General features: G+C 38.5%; 3 protein-coding genes across 3 annotated transcripts; all 3 read left to right on the top strand.

The window, feature by feature from the left end:
* Nucleotides 1-801: 801 nt before the first annotated feature.
* Nucleotides 802-6,066, top strand: PKNH_1255900 (conserved Plasmodium protein, unknown function; the record flags this gene model as incomplete). The annotated part of the gene is made up of 4 exons (XM_002259864.1): nt 802-4,502; nt 4,700-4,861; nt 5,093-5,538; nt 5,708-6,066. 4 exons carry the CDS (start codon nt 802-804, stop codon nt 6,064-6,066), a joined length of 4,668 nt encoding a protein of 1,555 aa, XP_002259900.1.
* Nucleotides 6,067-7,246: 1,180 nt separating this feature from the next.
* Nucleotides 7,247-7,891, top strand: PKNH_1256000 (conserved Plasmodium protein, unknown function; the record flags this gene model as incomplete). Its single annotated transcript, XM_002259865.1, has 3 exons — nt 7,247-7,384; nt 7,599-7,694; nt 7,865-7,891. The coding sequence occupies 3 exons, from the start codon at nt 7,247-7,249 to the stop codon at nt 7,889-7,891; spliced, it is 261 nt and encodes an 86-aa protein (XP_002259901.1).
* Nucleotides 7,892-9,371: 1,480 nt separating this feature from the next.
* On the top strand, nt 9,372-11,081 carry PKNH_1256100 (rhomboid protease ROM6, putative; the record flags this gene model as incomplete). Its single annotated transcript, XM_002259866.1, has 1 exon — nt 9,372-11,081. The coding sequence occupies one exon, from the start codon at nt 9,372-9,374 to the stop codon at nt 11,079-11,081; it is 1,710 nt and encodes a 569-aa protein (XP_002259902.1).
* Between the last annotated feature and the right edge of the window lie 1,803 nt (nt 11,082-12,884).

Below are 12,884 nucleotides of genomic sequence, written 5' to 3' on the forward strand. Positions count from 1 at the left end.
CATTCCCTCGAAAATGAATTAAAAAAAATGGCCATTCACTTCTGATGTACACACCTTTCTCATTTGAAATTATGATAAACACTTTGATTGTACTTTCATTCAATTTATATGAAAATCCATTCTTTTTTTTCCTCCCCTTTTTTTTTTTTTTTTTTTTTTTTTTTTGGAGACAGGCATTTAATGTATCATCATTTACAATTTTGAAAAAAAAAAAAAAAAAAAAGTGAAAAATGGGAGGACTAAGATTTGGCATGATATAACTATAAAAGACTATTCAACGAAATATTCATTTTATTTAATTATTTTTTTTCTTCTCTCCATTTTATTTTTCCCAAAATATAGAATTAGGCGTATGTCTCTTTTGACATAAAAGCTATTTACACTGGGCTTATTTGACTACATCGCATTGTATACAAAGGAGGGTGTGCGTGGAGGTTGGCATACGAATGCACATCTGAAGGCGTATGACATAGAGTACCCACGTGTCCATTCAAGCTGACCTATGCGCAACAGGAGGTACATCCTAGAAACCACCCCGTGAGAAACTAGACACCCATTCCACAAACACTCATAACGCCTGACCCGCGCAAAACTTGCCGTTACGACGTTCCTAGTTTGATTATAATAATCTGCCAAAGCGCACTGCACAGAAAGCGAATCAAACGGTGGCAATCCTTTGCCCCTTTTGCATATGTGAAATGAATGAGCCAAAGCGGGGCACATTCTTTTCTTGACTGAAAATGTCTAAGTGCTTTTCCTCCAAGAGGTAGGGGAAAGAACAATAGACACTTCCAATTCAATATGAATATTTTAAATATAAAAAAAAAAAGAAAAAAAAATTATTCCTTCGAAGAAGAGAGTGATAAAACGGATGATGAAGGAGAGCAGTTAAACGAGGGACTTGAACGTGGGGGAGCGGAAAAGGAAGAATATGCAAGTGGAAAGGAACCTATCCAATGCGACGGCAGCGGTGATACAGCGGAGGCGGTATCCGATGTAGATACCAACGTAGAGCCAGAGAGTGACTCAAAAAATCTCACAGTACCTGAAGGGATATCAGAAAAGGCAAACAATGAGGAAGGCGATGAGGCAGGTGATGTACCAAACGTGGACGCAGAAAATGGAGACTATGTCCCGCCGGGGGAGGAAGAACAGGAGCAGAAGCCCAGCGATAATAAAGATGAAAATGGGCTAAAAAAAAAAAAAAAAAAATTGCGAAGGTTGAAAGAATGCTCTGATGGAAGTGACACTCAGGAGAATACGAAAGAGGCGGATAAGCAGAAACAGGCTCATAAAATTAATAAAAAGAATTTTATCGTAAAAAGTGTCGCACACGAAAAGAGAAAGGAGGACGATGATGGAAAATCTCCACCGGACGATTCACACGAAACACCCTCGGGGAGGATAGTAAATCAGGAGGAGAAAAAAAAAAAACAAAAAAGGATGAAAAAAAAGGCCAAGGGGGGCAGGAAGCAGAGCGAGAACAATAAGACGAATGAAGGTGACAACTCCGATGCGAGCTACCGCGATGGCGTCGATGAAGAGGAGGATGATGATGACGACTACGAGGGATACCATCCCGATGACCACTCGGACAGTGAACCGGACGAGGAAAACGAGTTCTCACAAGGAGAGAGTGACGAAGAGGAAAAGAAGAAAAAGTCTCGAAGAAAGAAAAAGGCAGGAGGGGGTACCCAAAAGAAAAGCGAACAAAGGGAGAACGAATCCAAGGCCGATAAAGATGGAGACAACGCGGAACAAGTGAAGGAAAGAAGAAGGAAAACGAAAAACTCCAAACTCATGGAGGATATCAACCCAGATGAGGACAAGCTTAAATTAAAATTAATTTGCATGTCTTTCCATAGAAAGGAATACGACATGGAGGAGTTTATATACGAAAGTTTAAAGGTAATTATTCCACAATACAAAAGGGAGGTATTCCTCAACCAACAGAACATTATCATTGACCGTACAGGCAGGGAGGATTTGAAGAACCTAGAGGTTTTCTGGTTCGATAGATTAACAAAGAACAGGAGTCGAAGCATAATTACCTGCTTCACCACGTTGGGCAAGATGGGTCTTGGAGGAAAAGCAACGAACGCAGCGACAGACTTGTTCGAGAATGTTATGAACATTCCCGAAAATGTAGGGACCGCTCCGGAAAATGGAGGCATCGCCTCGGAAGAAAAGTCAGCTACCACTGTGAACCCCATGATGGAACATATATTCACCAAGAAGAAAGACCAAATAATAGTGGACCACCTCGCTGCGTTGTGCACACAACAAGTGAAACTAGTGAAGGAGTACATTTCCTACGTGAGAAAAAACATATTCGACCTATCGTCTATCTCAGAAAACAACGACAAAATCAAAGAATTGAACATCCTAGAACCGATAAAAAGGAGGGAATTATTCTTTTACCTTAATTTATGCATCTCAATGAATTACATTCAAGAACAGGCCCCAAACGTGTACGCTCTCCCAAGCGATATCTCCCCAGACATAAGAGGTTTCAATTTGCACCCCATGTTTTCTCATATCAATAAAAAAAAAAATGAACAAAGAAAAGAAAAGGTTGGAAATCCATGGGAAAAATTAAAATTATTAAAAAAATCTCAAAAGACGGATGCAGGAAATAAAGGTAGCGATGCCAATATGCGCAGAAATGAAGCAGCTGCACAAATGAGCACAAGAAAAAATGAAATAAATCAAGAGGAACAAACAAATGGAGAGGAAAATGATGAAAAAAAAAAAAATAATAAACAAAGAGATGATAACGAAATAGTTAACAAGAAAACTCTAGAGGATGAAGAAAAGAAAAAAAAAGCATTAGAAGAAATGAAAAAGAAAAAAAAAGAAAAAGATGAAAAAAAAATTTATAACGTTTATTCTCTACTTGAATCAGCTGCTCAGTATTTTGGCGAAGGACCAAAATACTCCAACCCCAATGTACATGAATTCTACAAGTCCAACAATAATCAGCTTGTTTACATCAAACCACCAGGAAATATAGAGGAGAAGAACATTTTGATAAATTACTTTCTACAATTTCCAAGTATCACCAAAAAGTTAGAATACAATAAAAGAAGAATCTATGCTGAGAATTATGGCCTTGTTAAGATTATTAAAAATAGTGAAAATCTACCGGTCAGTTTTTCTTTGAATACACACCCCTGGCTGTTAGAGCCATTCCAGGAGATGTGGAAGGAGCAGAACAAATTAAACAATTTTAGCATTTTCAATATGGAGAATTTGTTGCGTGACGGTGAGGACGACTTGGTGAGCTTCGAGAGCAACCAGTTCTCCCTGACCAGGGGGGAGGTGCAAAAGGCGGGCGCGATGAAGATGGGCGCGATGAAGATGGGCGCGATGAAGATGGGCGCGGTGAAGACGGATACGGTTAAGATAGAAGTCGTGAAGACCGACGGGAAGAAGGGGGATGAGGAGAAAACCAATGTGGCCAAGACCGACGTGGCCAAGACCGACGCGGCCAAGACCGACGCGGTGAAGATAAAGGCAGTAAAGGTGGAAGCTGCAATGACAGAACCTGTAAAGACAGAAACTGCAAATGTAGAACCTGTAAAGATAGAAGCTATAAAGATAGAACCTGCAAAGGAAGAAATTGCAAAAGGAGAATGCATGAAGGAGGGGATTTTCAAATGTGACGCTCCCCATGGAGAGGAATCGACCCCCCCCATGGCCAACGAACCTGGCCAACAAATTTCCCCACTGGCTACGGAAATAAAAATATATGACGACAAGAAGAAAAACGACTTCCTCACGAAAAAAATAAAAAAGTTCTGCTCTAATGAAGACTCTAAACAACTAAAACTGACGTCCTTCCTCAGTAGAGAAAAAGTCGTCAGAAATGTAGACATGGTTAAAAAGGGAGAGAGAGAAAAAACAGACAAGGATAAGGCCACCACAGGAGAGCTAAAAAACAGAAGAGTAGGCGGAAACCAAAACGAGGAAGAACCAACTGAAGAAATTCCTCCAGACAACAAAAAAGAAGACACAGAATATATTAAAATAAAAATAAAAAATAAGAGAGTACTAGACGACGAAGTGATTAATGACATATATCACAGCGAGGGGGATAATGACAGGAATAACGCGTCCCATGTGGACCAAGGAAATGCAAGAGATCGTGAACGAAGTGAGTCCACTGATCATCAGGTGCAACACACCAACCAAGAAAAGGGTTTCAAGGCCAGTAATGATCCTGACTGGGTTAAGAACAATGATAGAGCTCAAAATGATCATGGTGAACAGCCGGAAGGAAGTATGGGAATGAAAAAAAAACTAAAAAAGAAGCAGGTTCCTGAGGAAAGCGACATCGGTTACGACGCTGATGATGGCAGCGACGACGATGTCCACGATGACCATAGCGAAATTGGAAGTGAAAATACAAAGGAAGATGAGGACAAGAACGAACAGGCAGATAGAACAAATAAAGAGCAGTATGCGGCCTTTAAGGAACGATTCGCAAAGGAAAAAAAAAGGTACCTAAGTTGGCGAAACGATAGTTTTGCAATTCAAGTGTGAAGGCAATTTGCAAATCCTGTTTGTACTTCCATTGTTTACACGTTTTGGATAAATGAGTACAGTGCACTAGATCTTATCGCCTATACGTTGCGGTAAATGCACAATGGTGCACTAAAATTGTATTCCCCCTTTTTATCCTTTTTCTTCTGCAAAGGCTACGGGACGACAAGATGCACCACGTATTCGAGTTAGAAGCAGAGGAAAGTGACGACGAAAATATTGAGGATCCTGAAGAAAGGAAGAGGGCGCAGCTGCTAAAGAGGAAAAAGAACCAGGCGGAGGACTCCGACGATGACGAACAGTACAACAGCGAGGGGTAAGGGTTTTTCTACATATATAAATGAGCTTCCTTATGGTGGTTGCAATGTTCCAAATGGCGTCGCAGGATGGAAGGGTGTCTTGGATTCACGGAAGGGGCCTCTTCAACAGCAAACCCCGTTGGATCCCCCAATTAGGATCGCATGCCAAACAATTCATCACCCTTACACACACATATACATGAGTACTTACACACATACATGAGTACATACACCCCCCCCCCTTTCAGACTTAAAGAATTCATAAACAACGAAGAGTACAACAGCGACAACGAAGTTGTCAAACTCAAGCACAAGCAGGAAATGGAACAACTGGAAGAAGACCTATTCTTAAAAAAATTCACCTACCAGGGGAAGGAATTTAACAACGAACTTACAAACAGAGAAAAGCTTGAGTTAGAAAGAGAGCGACAGTTATTACGAAGGAAGAAACTTCTATTTGACAAAACCTTAGGACATGTGAAGTTGAGTGACTTCGAATCAGATAGCAGCACAAGCAGTAACACGAGCTCGAAGAAGAGAATTAAAAACACTATGTATGAACCGTTCACCGAACTTGAAAATACGAAGGTGTCCAAAAGGAACCATCACGCGGTTGGTGGAGCTTATAATGAAGGCGCCTTTAAAAAGGGAGAGTGCCCCGCAGACGTAGAGGATGAACACAGAAGGAAGCAGAGTAAGTGTCGTAGAATTCGTGAACTGATCTGCGTGCAGTTAGAAGTTGCCTATTTTTCCTTTTTTTTTTTCTTTTTTTTTTTTTTTTTCTTCTTTTTTCCTTGCGCGTACTACGCTGTTCCGCTTCACCGCATGATCACTTCTCCATTCCTCACTCCCAAACCCCGCAGTTTTAGAAAAAATGGACAACGTCATGTACACGAAGGAAATCAAGACGAACGAAGGGAAACGAATTGTAATTAAGAAAAAAAGGAAAATTCGTTTCCATCAAGACTTGTCCGATGTGACAGTCACAGAGGAGGAGAGGATCGACGCATATGAAAGAACCAAGAAGAAACCGAAAAAGATAAATGCCAACTTGGTTGAGCAACCAAAGTCTTCAGGTGTCACCATTCCCAACAAGGGAATTAATCATAATAACAAGGCGTCCATAAAATGGAACGACAACATAAAGGATATTAGCGAGCTGGACACCCCCACCAGTAGCGAAGTCTTTAAAGGGTTCCGGAAGGTCGAACATGCGCAGTGATACAATAGTGTAGTGGAACAGTGGAATCGTGACGCAGCGGTGTAGTCATTAAACACGTTATGGCATCCCGTATCAAAGGAAGAACGTAGTTTGCTGGCTGCGAGGAATGCGATGGGGCTAACCCAGCAGCAGACAAAAATAAGTATATTGATTCCTTGGATTAACTGGTTGATCGCTACACGAATAAACACATCTGCCCAGTATTGGTACACACATACGCTTGGCCACGTGCCTGATCAGCAAAAATGGGAAAAAAAGGAAACATTACCATGGAAGTAAACCTTACATGTTATTTTTAGTTTTACGCACAGGTGTATATAAGGCCTAAATGGGTTGGCAAAGGCAAACATGCGTATATATATATATATGTGCATGTACATTTATGCGCACACACGCCTTTACCAAATAGCTTATGGGCACACTCCTTTTGAATAACCCCCTATTCTTAAATTTTTTGTATATGTCATGTATATCGTATGGTTATTTGGACGACAAAGTGCGTGCCCCCTGTTCTTATCATTTTTTTAACACTTTTCATTTTTTCTCGTGACTTTTCCTTTTTTTGGCCCCTCCTCCCAAATAGTGCCATTCATATGTGCGAAACCTTTTAAAGCGCAACGTTTTCGAATAAATCATTTTATGCACTTCCTCGTAGGCACCCCATTTAAGTGATAATTTTTTCTTAGTTTTAGTTTTGCCTATTTTTCCGCATTCTGCTTAATTTTCAATTGTTTTTGCTTCCTTCCTTTTTTTTTTTTTTTTTTTCTTCTTTTTTATTTTCCGTTTTATTAAGTTATAGCATTGTAAACTTATTCTTTCCTTTCCTTTTTTTTTTTTTTCTTTTATGAACAAATTTACAAACCTAATAGCATATTTAATGCTGTACCCAGTGTATAATTTCCCACCACGAATTTTTTTCCCCTGCTATGAATGAATAATCGAACGCAAGGAAGGGGTATTGGCAATGTTCACAAATTCACCTGAAGGGGTCCTACATAATTGTGTATATTTTTTATGCAATGTGCAAAAAAAAAAATGTAAATAAAGAGATAAATGCCATTTGTGTGAAAATTGAGATTTCTTAACAACATTAATGAAAACTTAATTTTTTCCAACATAAAAAGAGGAAATAATTGCTCCCCCCCCCCTTTCGTATTTTTCTTAAAAATAAGAGTACATAATGAATAACAAAGTCAGTTTGCCCTATGAAACGTGTGAAATAAGGAAAGTAGCCTTTGAGCTCCCCAAGGAATTTCACCCGAATGTGAAATACGGCTTCTTCAGAAATTTTCTTTTCGGGAAATATACCTTCTACTACGTAATGAACAAAAGAGAATTATGAATTCCACGTGTTCTGCATATATCTCGAGCGTATTGTTGTTTTAGCATTTGTTCACGCTCACCCCCCACAATCATATCAATCTTTTAAACAAGTCCTTTCCATTTTTACGTTGCACACTTAAACAGCTTTTTAGCAAAATTCATCTGAACATTTTTTTTTTTTTTTTTTTTTTTTTCCCAATTTTGGCTAGTTCAAAAGCATTTTTAAAGTATCCGCAAAGGTGTCTGCAGGTTTTCTCCTTTTTTACTACCCCCTGGATAAAGTCCACTGCAACATTCGCAGATTTGTAATACATTTTTATGAAGAGAATACTGCCTTTCCTACGTTTCGTGGAAGTGCTTTCGTTTGTCTACATGTTCATATGCGAAATTGCTACCTTTTGAGTGTTCTATGCGAAATGGTTTTCGTTTACCTCATGTTGTCTTTCTCCCCCCCCACACACACACACCACTGCAGAAAAATAATTTAAAGAAACAGAATTAAACATCTTACCTCTTGATGAGTTCGCAAATATGGCAGGAACATTCGAATAACGCGAAAAAGGACGAACCTCTAATTTTTAGAAGGCCATTTTTCTTACCAGATATATTTTATGCAAAAGTTTTTACAACCTACCTTTTTTTTTTTTTTTTTTTTTTTTTTTTTTTTTTTCATATGTAAAAATTTAATTTTTAAATGTGTGCATATGTTCATGTCTTGGTGTGGGCTTTCGGAGAACACAACTTAAAATAAAAGAGCATATCTTTATTTTTCCAAAATCTTTAAAAATTACAGAACATATGTTTCAGCAGAAATTATTTCCATAGTATTTGGATGAGAGCGGCTGCTGCCAACGCGGAAATATTTATAACCACAAATTGCAACATGATCATGGACAGTTCAAAAAAAAGTACCACTTCATGGGGAACTAATTTTCAATTTTTTCACACGCATATATAAAAAGGAAAACAAATTTCTTTTGCCCATCTGCTCTTACCTTTTAAATAAAAGGACGAAAAGCATGCACAGTGACTCTTTATATTTTTTCCTTTTTCTCTTAAAAAAAAAAAAAGGGAGAGAAGAATAATGACACCCGAACGTACTAGCTTAAAGGCCTGATGTCACTGTGGAAGTTGTGTACGTGTAAATATTCCCAACATCCAAAAAAGGGATGAAATGAAATTAGGAGCGGTGACATATTTGCGGGGTAGTAACATAAAAGGCATTACAAAGAGCTAGCAGTTTTTGTTCCCTGCTTATTTGTTCTGATTCGTATCTGCTTAGAGGACATATCTTGTTCTGAGGTTCCCACATTGTAGAGGTCCTAACTGTTAAAGCGCTCGGACTTATCTAGGAAAAATAAGAAGGGCACACAATTTACGTTTATTCATGCTTTTGTTGTAAAAAAGAAAAAAGGCGTTCTTTTATCGACTAAAAAAATTGTGCATACAGAGGGTGGCATTTCCCCCTCCTCCCCTCTGCCCCGGTATTCCTCCAGCTTACGTTGCTAAGGGTATATTTAGGATGTTCTGCATGAGCCTTCTTATCGTTATGTTATGCCACGTCATTACTAACGTTTCCGCGAATGCAATTTTTTCTATGCCACTTTCGCACAATATATTGAAAGGTTTACTAAAATGTTGCTTTTTTCCCGCGTGCACAGGTATTTTTTCAAAAATACTGAGATGGCTGCTTAGCCATATGGCCGCTTAACCAGTGCGATTATCCCTACCCCAGCTTGCTTCAAACTTGGGGGAAGAGAAGCGTAATTTGAAGTACACTTCACCGTTAAGATACTGCAAGATTAATGCTTTTCTATTTTATGCTCCCTTTCCGCACAGCCCCTTATTTTTATTTTTATTCTTTTGGCGGTGTGTCACAAATTTTAAATTCTCTACCTTAGAGTCTCTGAAGATGTATTTTTCTCCTCTTTTGGCCTGAACAATCAGATTTTTTTTTTTTTGAAAATGTTCTACTTAAAAAAATGTTCAATGCTGGGAGATACTTCAGAGCAGGCTACCACAAGAAGAAGATCTTTCATGTAAAGGGGAGCAGACAATTTTATGGATTCGCCAAATGTAGGAAGGTGCAGACGAATGCCATCAAAAGAAAAGATAGAATAAAAAGGGGGAAGTTTTTACAATTCAAGGAAAAGCTGCAACTCATCATTTTCAGTTCCGTGTACTTTTTTGCGTGCGACTATGTTTACCACGTGTATTTGCTCAGAAGCAACGACAGTAGACCCGCAAACCATGCCTCCAACAACACCGGCGAAGACGTGAGGAATGATGCAAAATGCAAAGACCAACATAGCGGTGGGAAGGGGGGGGTTGGCACAACCATGATGGAGTATATAAAATGGATGAACATATTTTCCAGTGCACAGGGTAAGGATAACCAAGAATTAAAGCAACAGGACAATGAATGTACTAGAAAAAATGACGGCCACAAAATGAAGAATCAAAAAGATTCCCATAAAAAGGACCATCTCTTGAACAACAGGGGTGATATAAAAATTTGCAGCGTATGTGAGGAAGACCCATACGAAATAAAGATAAATCGCTTTAAACGAAGCAGTGGGAAGGAGGAAAGTAGTCAAACGGGGAAAGGTGAGAAATATGGCGAATCATTCTATTTCGGAAATCAGAGAGATCAACCTCCTAGCCACGATCGGAGTAGCAGTGGACGGAGCCCCCCTAACAATAGTATCCCCCAGCGAAGCAGCATAGGGGGGGAGGAAAAAAACATGAAAAATTTATTTGTAAGTAACGTATATAGGAATGATCTTTTCAACGGGTGCAACTTATTTCTGTTCGCCAACGGGGTTGTATTCCTATGTTGGCGTCTAAGTGAAATCGCAGGAAATAAAAAATTTTTTCATTTCATGTGCAGGAACTTTATCTGCTCATATGAAAATATTAGAAGAAAATATTACCACACGTTTTTTACAGCCGCCATTAGCCACATCACTCTTCCTCATTTTTTATTTAACATGTGGGCATTTCATACCATAAGTAACACCTTACTGAGTCCAGAAATTAAAGAAAACAAAACAAATTATTATTTTTTCTTTAATTATAAATCCAGCGTTTTGGAAAAAAAAATGACTGACAAGGATATCATGAAAATATATGCCTTATCTTCGATCGTTTCCACTGTCCCATATATTCTTTTACATAGAAGCAATCAATTGTTAGGAGCATCTGGAGCTGTCATGGGTCTTGTGTACATTTTATCCACAGTTAAACCAAATGAAATCTTCGTCTCTTTATTCCCTCTACCATACTTAAAGATGACTTCCTTACAGTTATGCCATCTGTCCATTTTAACCAATTTTATATTTCTGTTTTATAGAAGAAATCACTTCAACGTTGCGTGGTTAGCACATTTATTCGGTTTAATGGGAGGGGCCTTGTATAATGTTTACCAGAGAAGAATAAACAGTAATAAGAATTACTACCCTTTTATTGAATTGTCCGTAAAAAATGGATCTATTGATTATCTGAACTCTTACTTAGACTTTGTAGATTTTCTCAAATGTCTGCAGCTCCAAATTAGGATTTTCTTTTCCCTCGACCCACGCGCCATTCAAAGCATGAACAGGAAAATCGTCTCCATTAAAAATATGCAGTCGCAAAGGCGCATCAAGTACCATAAGTTGAAGGTTAAAAATTTGGAGGCCATGTCCAAGTGAGATGGGCATGTCTCGTGGGAAAGATGCAGAAAGGAAAATATTAAAAGGAAACAGAAAAATTCCTCCCCAGGGGAATAGCTATCTCTTTAGGAAAATTCCAATAGGCATGCTACACTAGATGGAGGTACTTTCTTCGTCGGTATGGCAAATTAACATGATGTGTGTAATGGAGTAGCGGTTAAAATACAGTGTAATTTGGATGTATCTTCCCGTTTCACCCCCATTTTTTGGCAAAAAAATTTCGTTCCTCCATGGAACCTTCATTATGGCCACGGAACGTGCGCTGGGGACACTCAACCATGTGGCACAACGTATCATAGCAGATGCAATTATTTACTTACGTGCGCATAAGTGTCTCCTGTGATTGCTAGCCTTTACGTAATGTTTTTCATTTTTTTTTTTTTTTTAAGTGCAAATGTTTTTCCCTCAATTTGTTCCAACTTAAAATTTTTAAAAAGGAAAAAATTAAAAAAAAAAAAAATTAAAAACGGGAGGCTCTTTGTCGCCATCGAAGATATTAACTCGTATGTACTTGTATGTGTCTATTGGACAAATCCTTTCCGAATTGGTGCATTTTTTATGTGAACACAACCTCATCTAACCCGTGCAATTTTTTAACAACTCAAATTGGTGAGGTTATGAAAATGCTGTGAACAGAGCGGGTGGGGGACCATTTTCCATGTTGTGCGAAATTGGACACCTCATTATAAATTTGACAGGGATCTGTTGAATTCATTTCAACACGGTGTTTAACCAATTGGTCCCCGTTATAGATAGCAGCGGGAAAAGGAGTATAATAAATGCCCTCCTCATCTCGTTAAGCATGTAAATACGGTGTCGTAGGTATTGTTGTCAATCTGAACATGTTGACACTTATCTACCTTTACATATATACAGATATTGGTGCATTTTTCCTTCTCATACTTCCATACACACAAACTGGAAGTCGTTCCGTACGTCCTTGTTTAAAGATTCCACCAGACTTGTTTTACAAAATAGAGAATTCGGTAGATGCGTTCGCAGTAATAAGGGAGTGAACAACACTACCATATATATGTACATATACATGCACATGGCCTGGTTCCCTTTTTAGCAGGTTTATCCTCCCTGTTGTTCGTAACTTCACCCCGGGGAGATAAAATGCCTGAATTCTTTGTTTTCTTTTGAAAAGGTTATCCATACTAAGTGCAGTTTTCTACGGAGCCAAGAAAAAAATTCAGCCTCATATGCTTTTCCACAAGAGGGCACACATTTGAAGAAGGGTAAATATAGTGGTCATCACAAAAAAAAAAAAAAAAAAAAAAAAAGGAACGACAAAGATTATGAACAAATCTTTGCTCTGTTTATATGACTAGACGATGAAGTATAGTTAGTTCCAACTCTTCCTTCTTCTATGACAATATATATATATATTTTTTTTTATTGATCGTTTTGTGTGCCTATTCACAAATCCTTTTTCTGGGTACGCACAAAGTGGTTTGCCCTATGATGGGTGGAGGGTCAATTTTAAAAGTTCTTTCTCCTTCCCATGTAAGCAAGGCAACAGTTCGGCATGTAGGTGCTCGCAAATAGCAGAAAAAAAAAAAAAAAAAATATATATATATATATATATATATATATAATAAATAAGATACGTCCACAGGTGGATGAATTGAATAAACTGTATAAAATTGCACAAGCTGTATTAAATTTCTCGAAAAGCCAAACGGCGTAAATACATGAGTGCACATAGGAACAAATTGTACACCCAGGTTGGTGAATGTCATCCCGAACAAATTGGTGATGTTCACTTTTTCTTCCTTT

The sequence above is a fragment of the Plasmodium knowlesi genome, assembly GCF_000006355.2.
Source record: "Plasmodium knowlesi strain H genome assembly, chromosome: 12".
NCBI classification, from domain to species: Eukaryota; Apicomplexa; class Aconoidasida; order Haemosporida; family Plasmodiidae; genus Plasmodium; species Plasmodium knowlesi.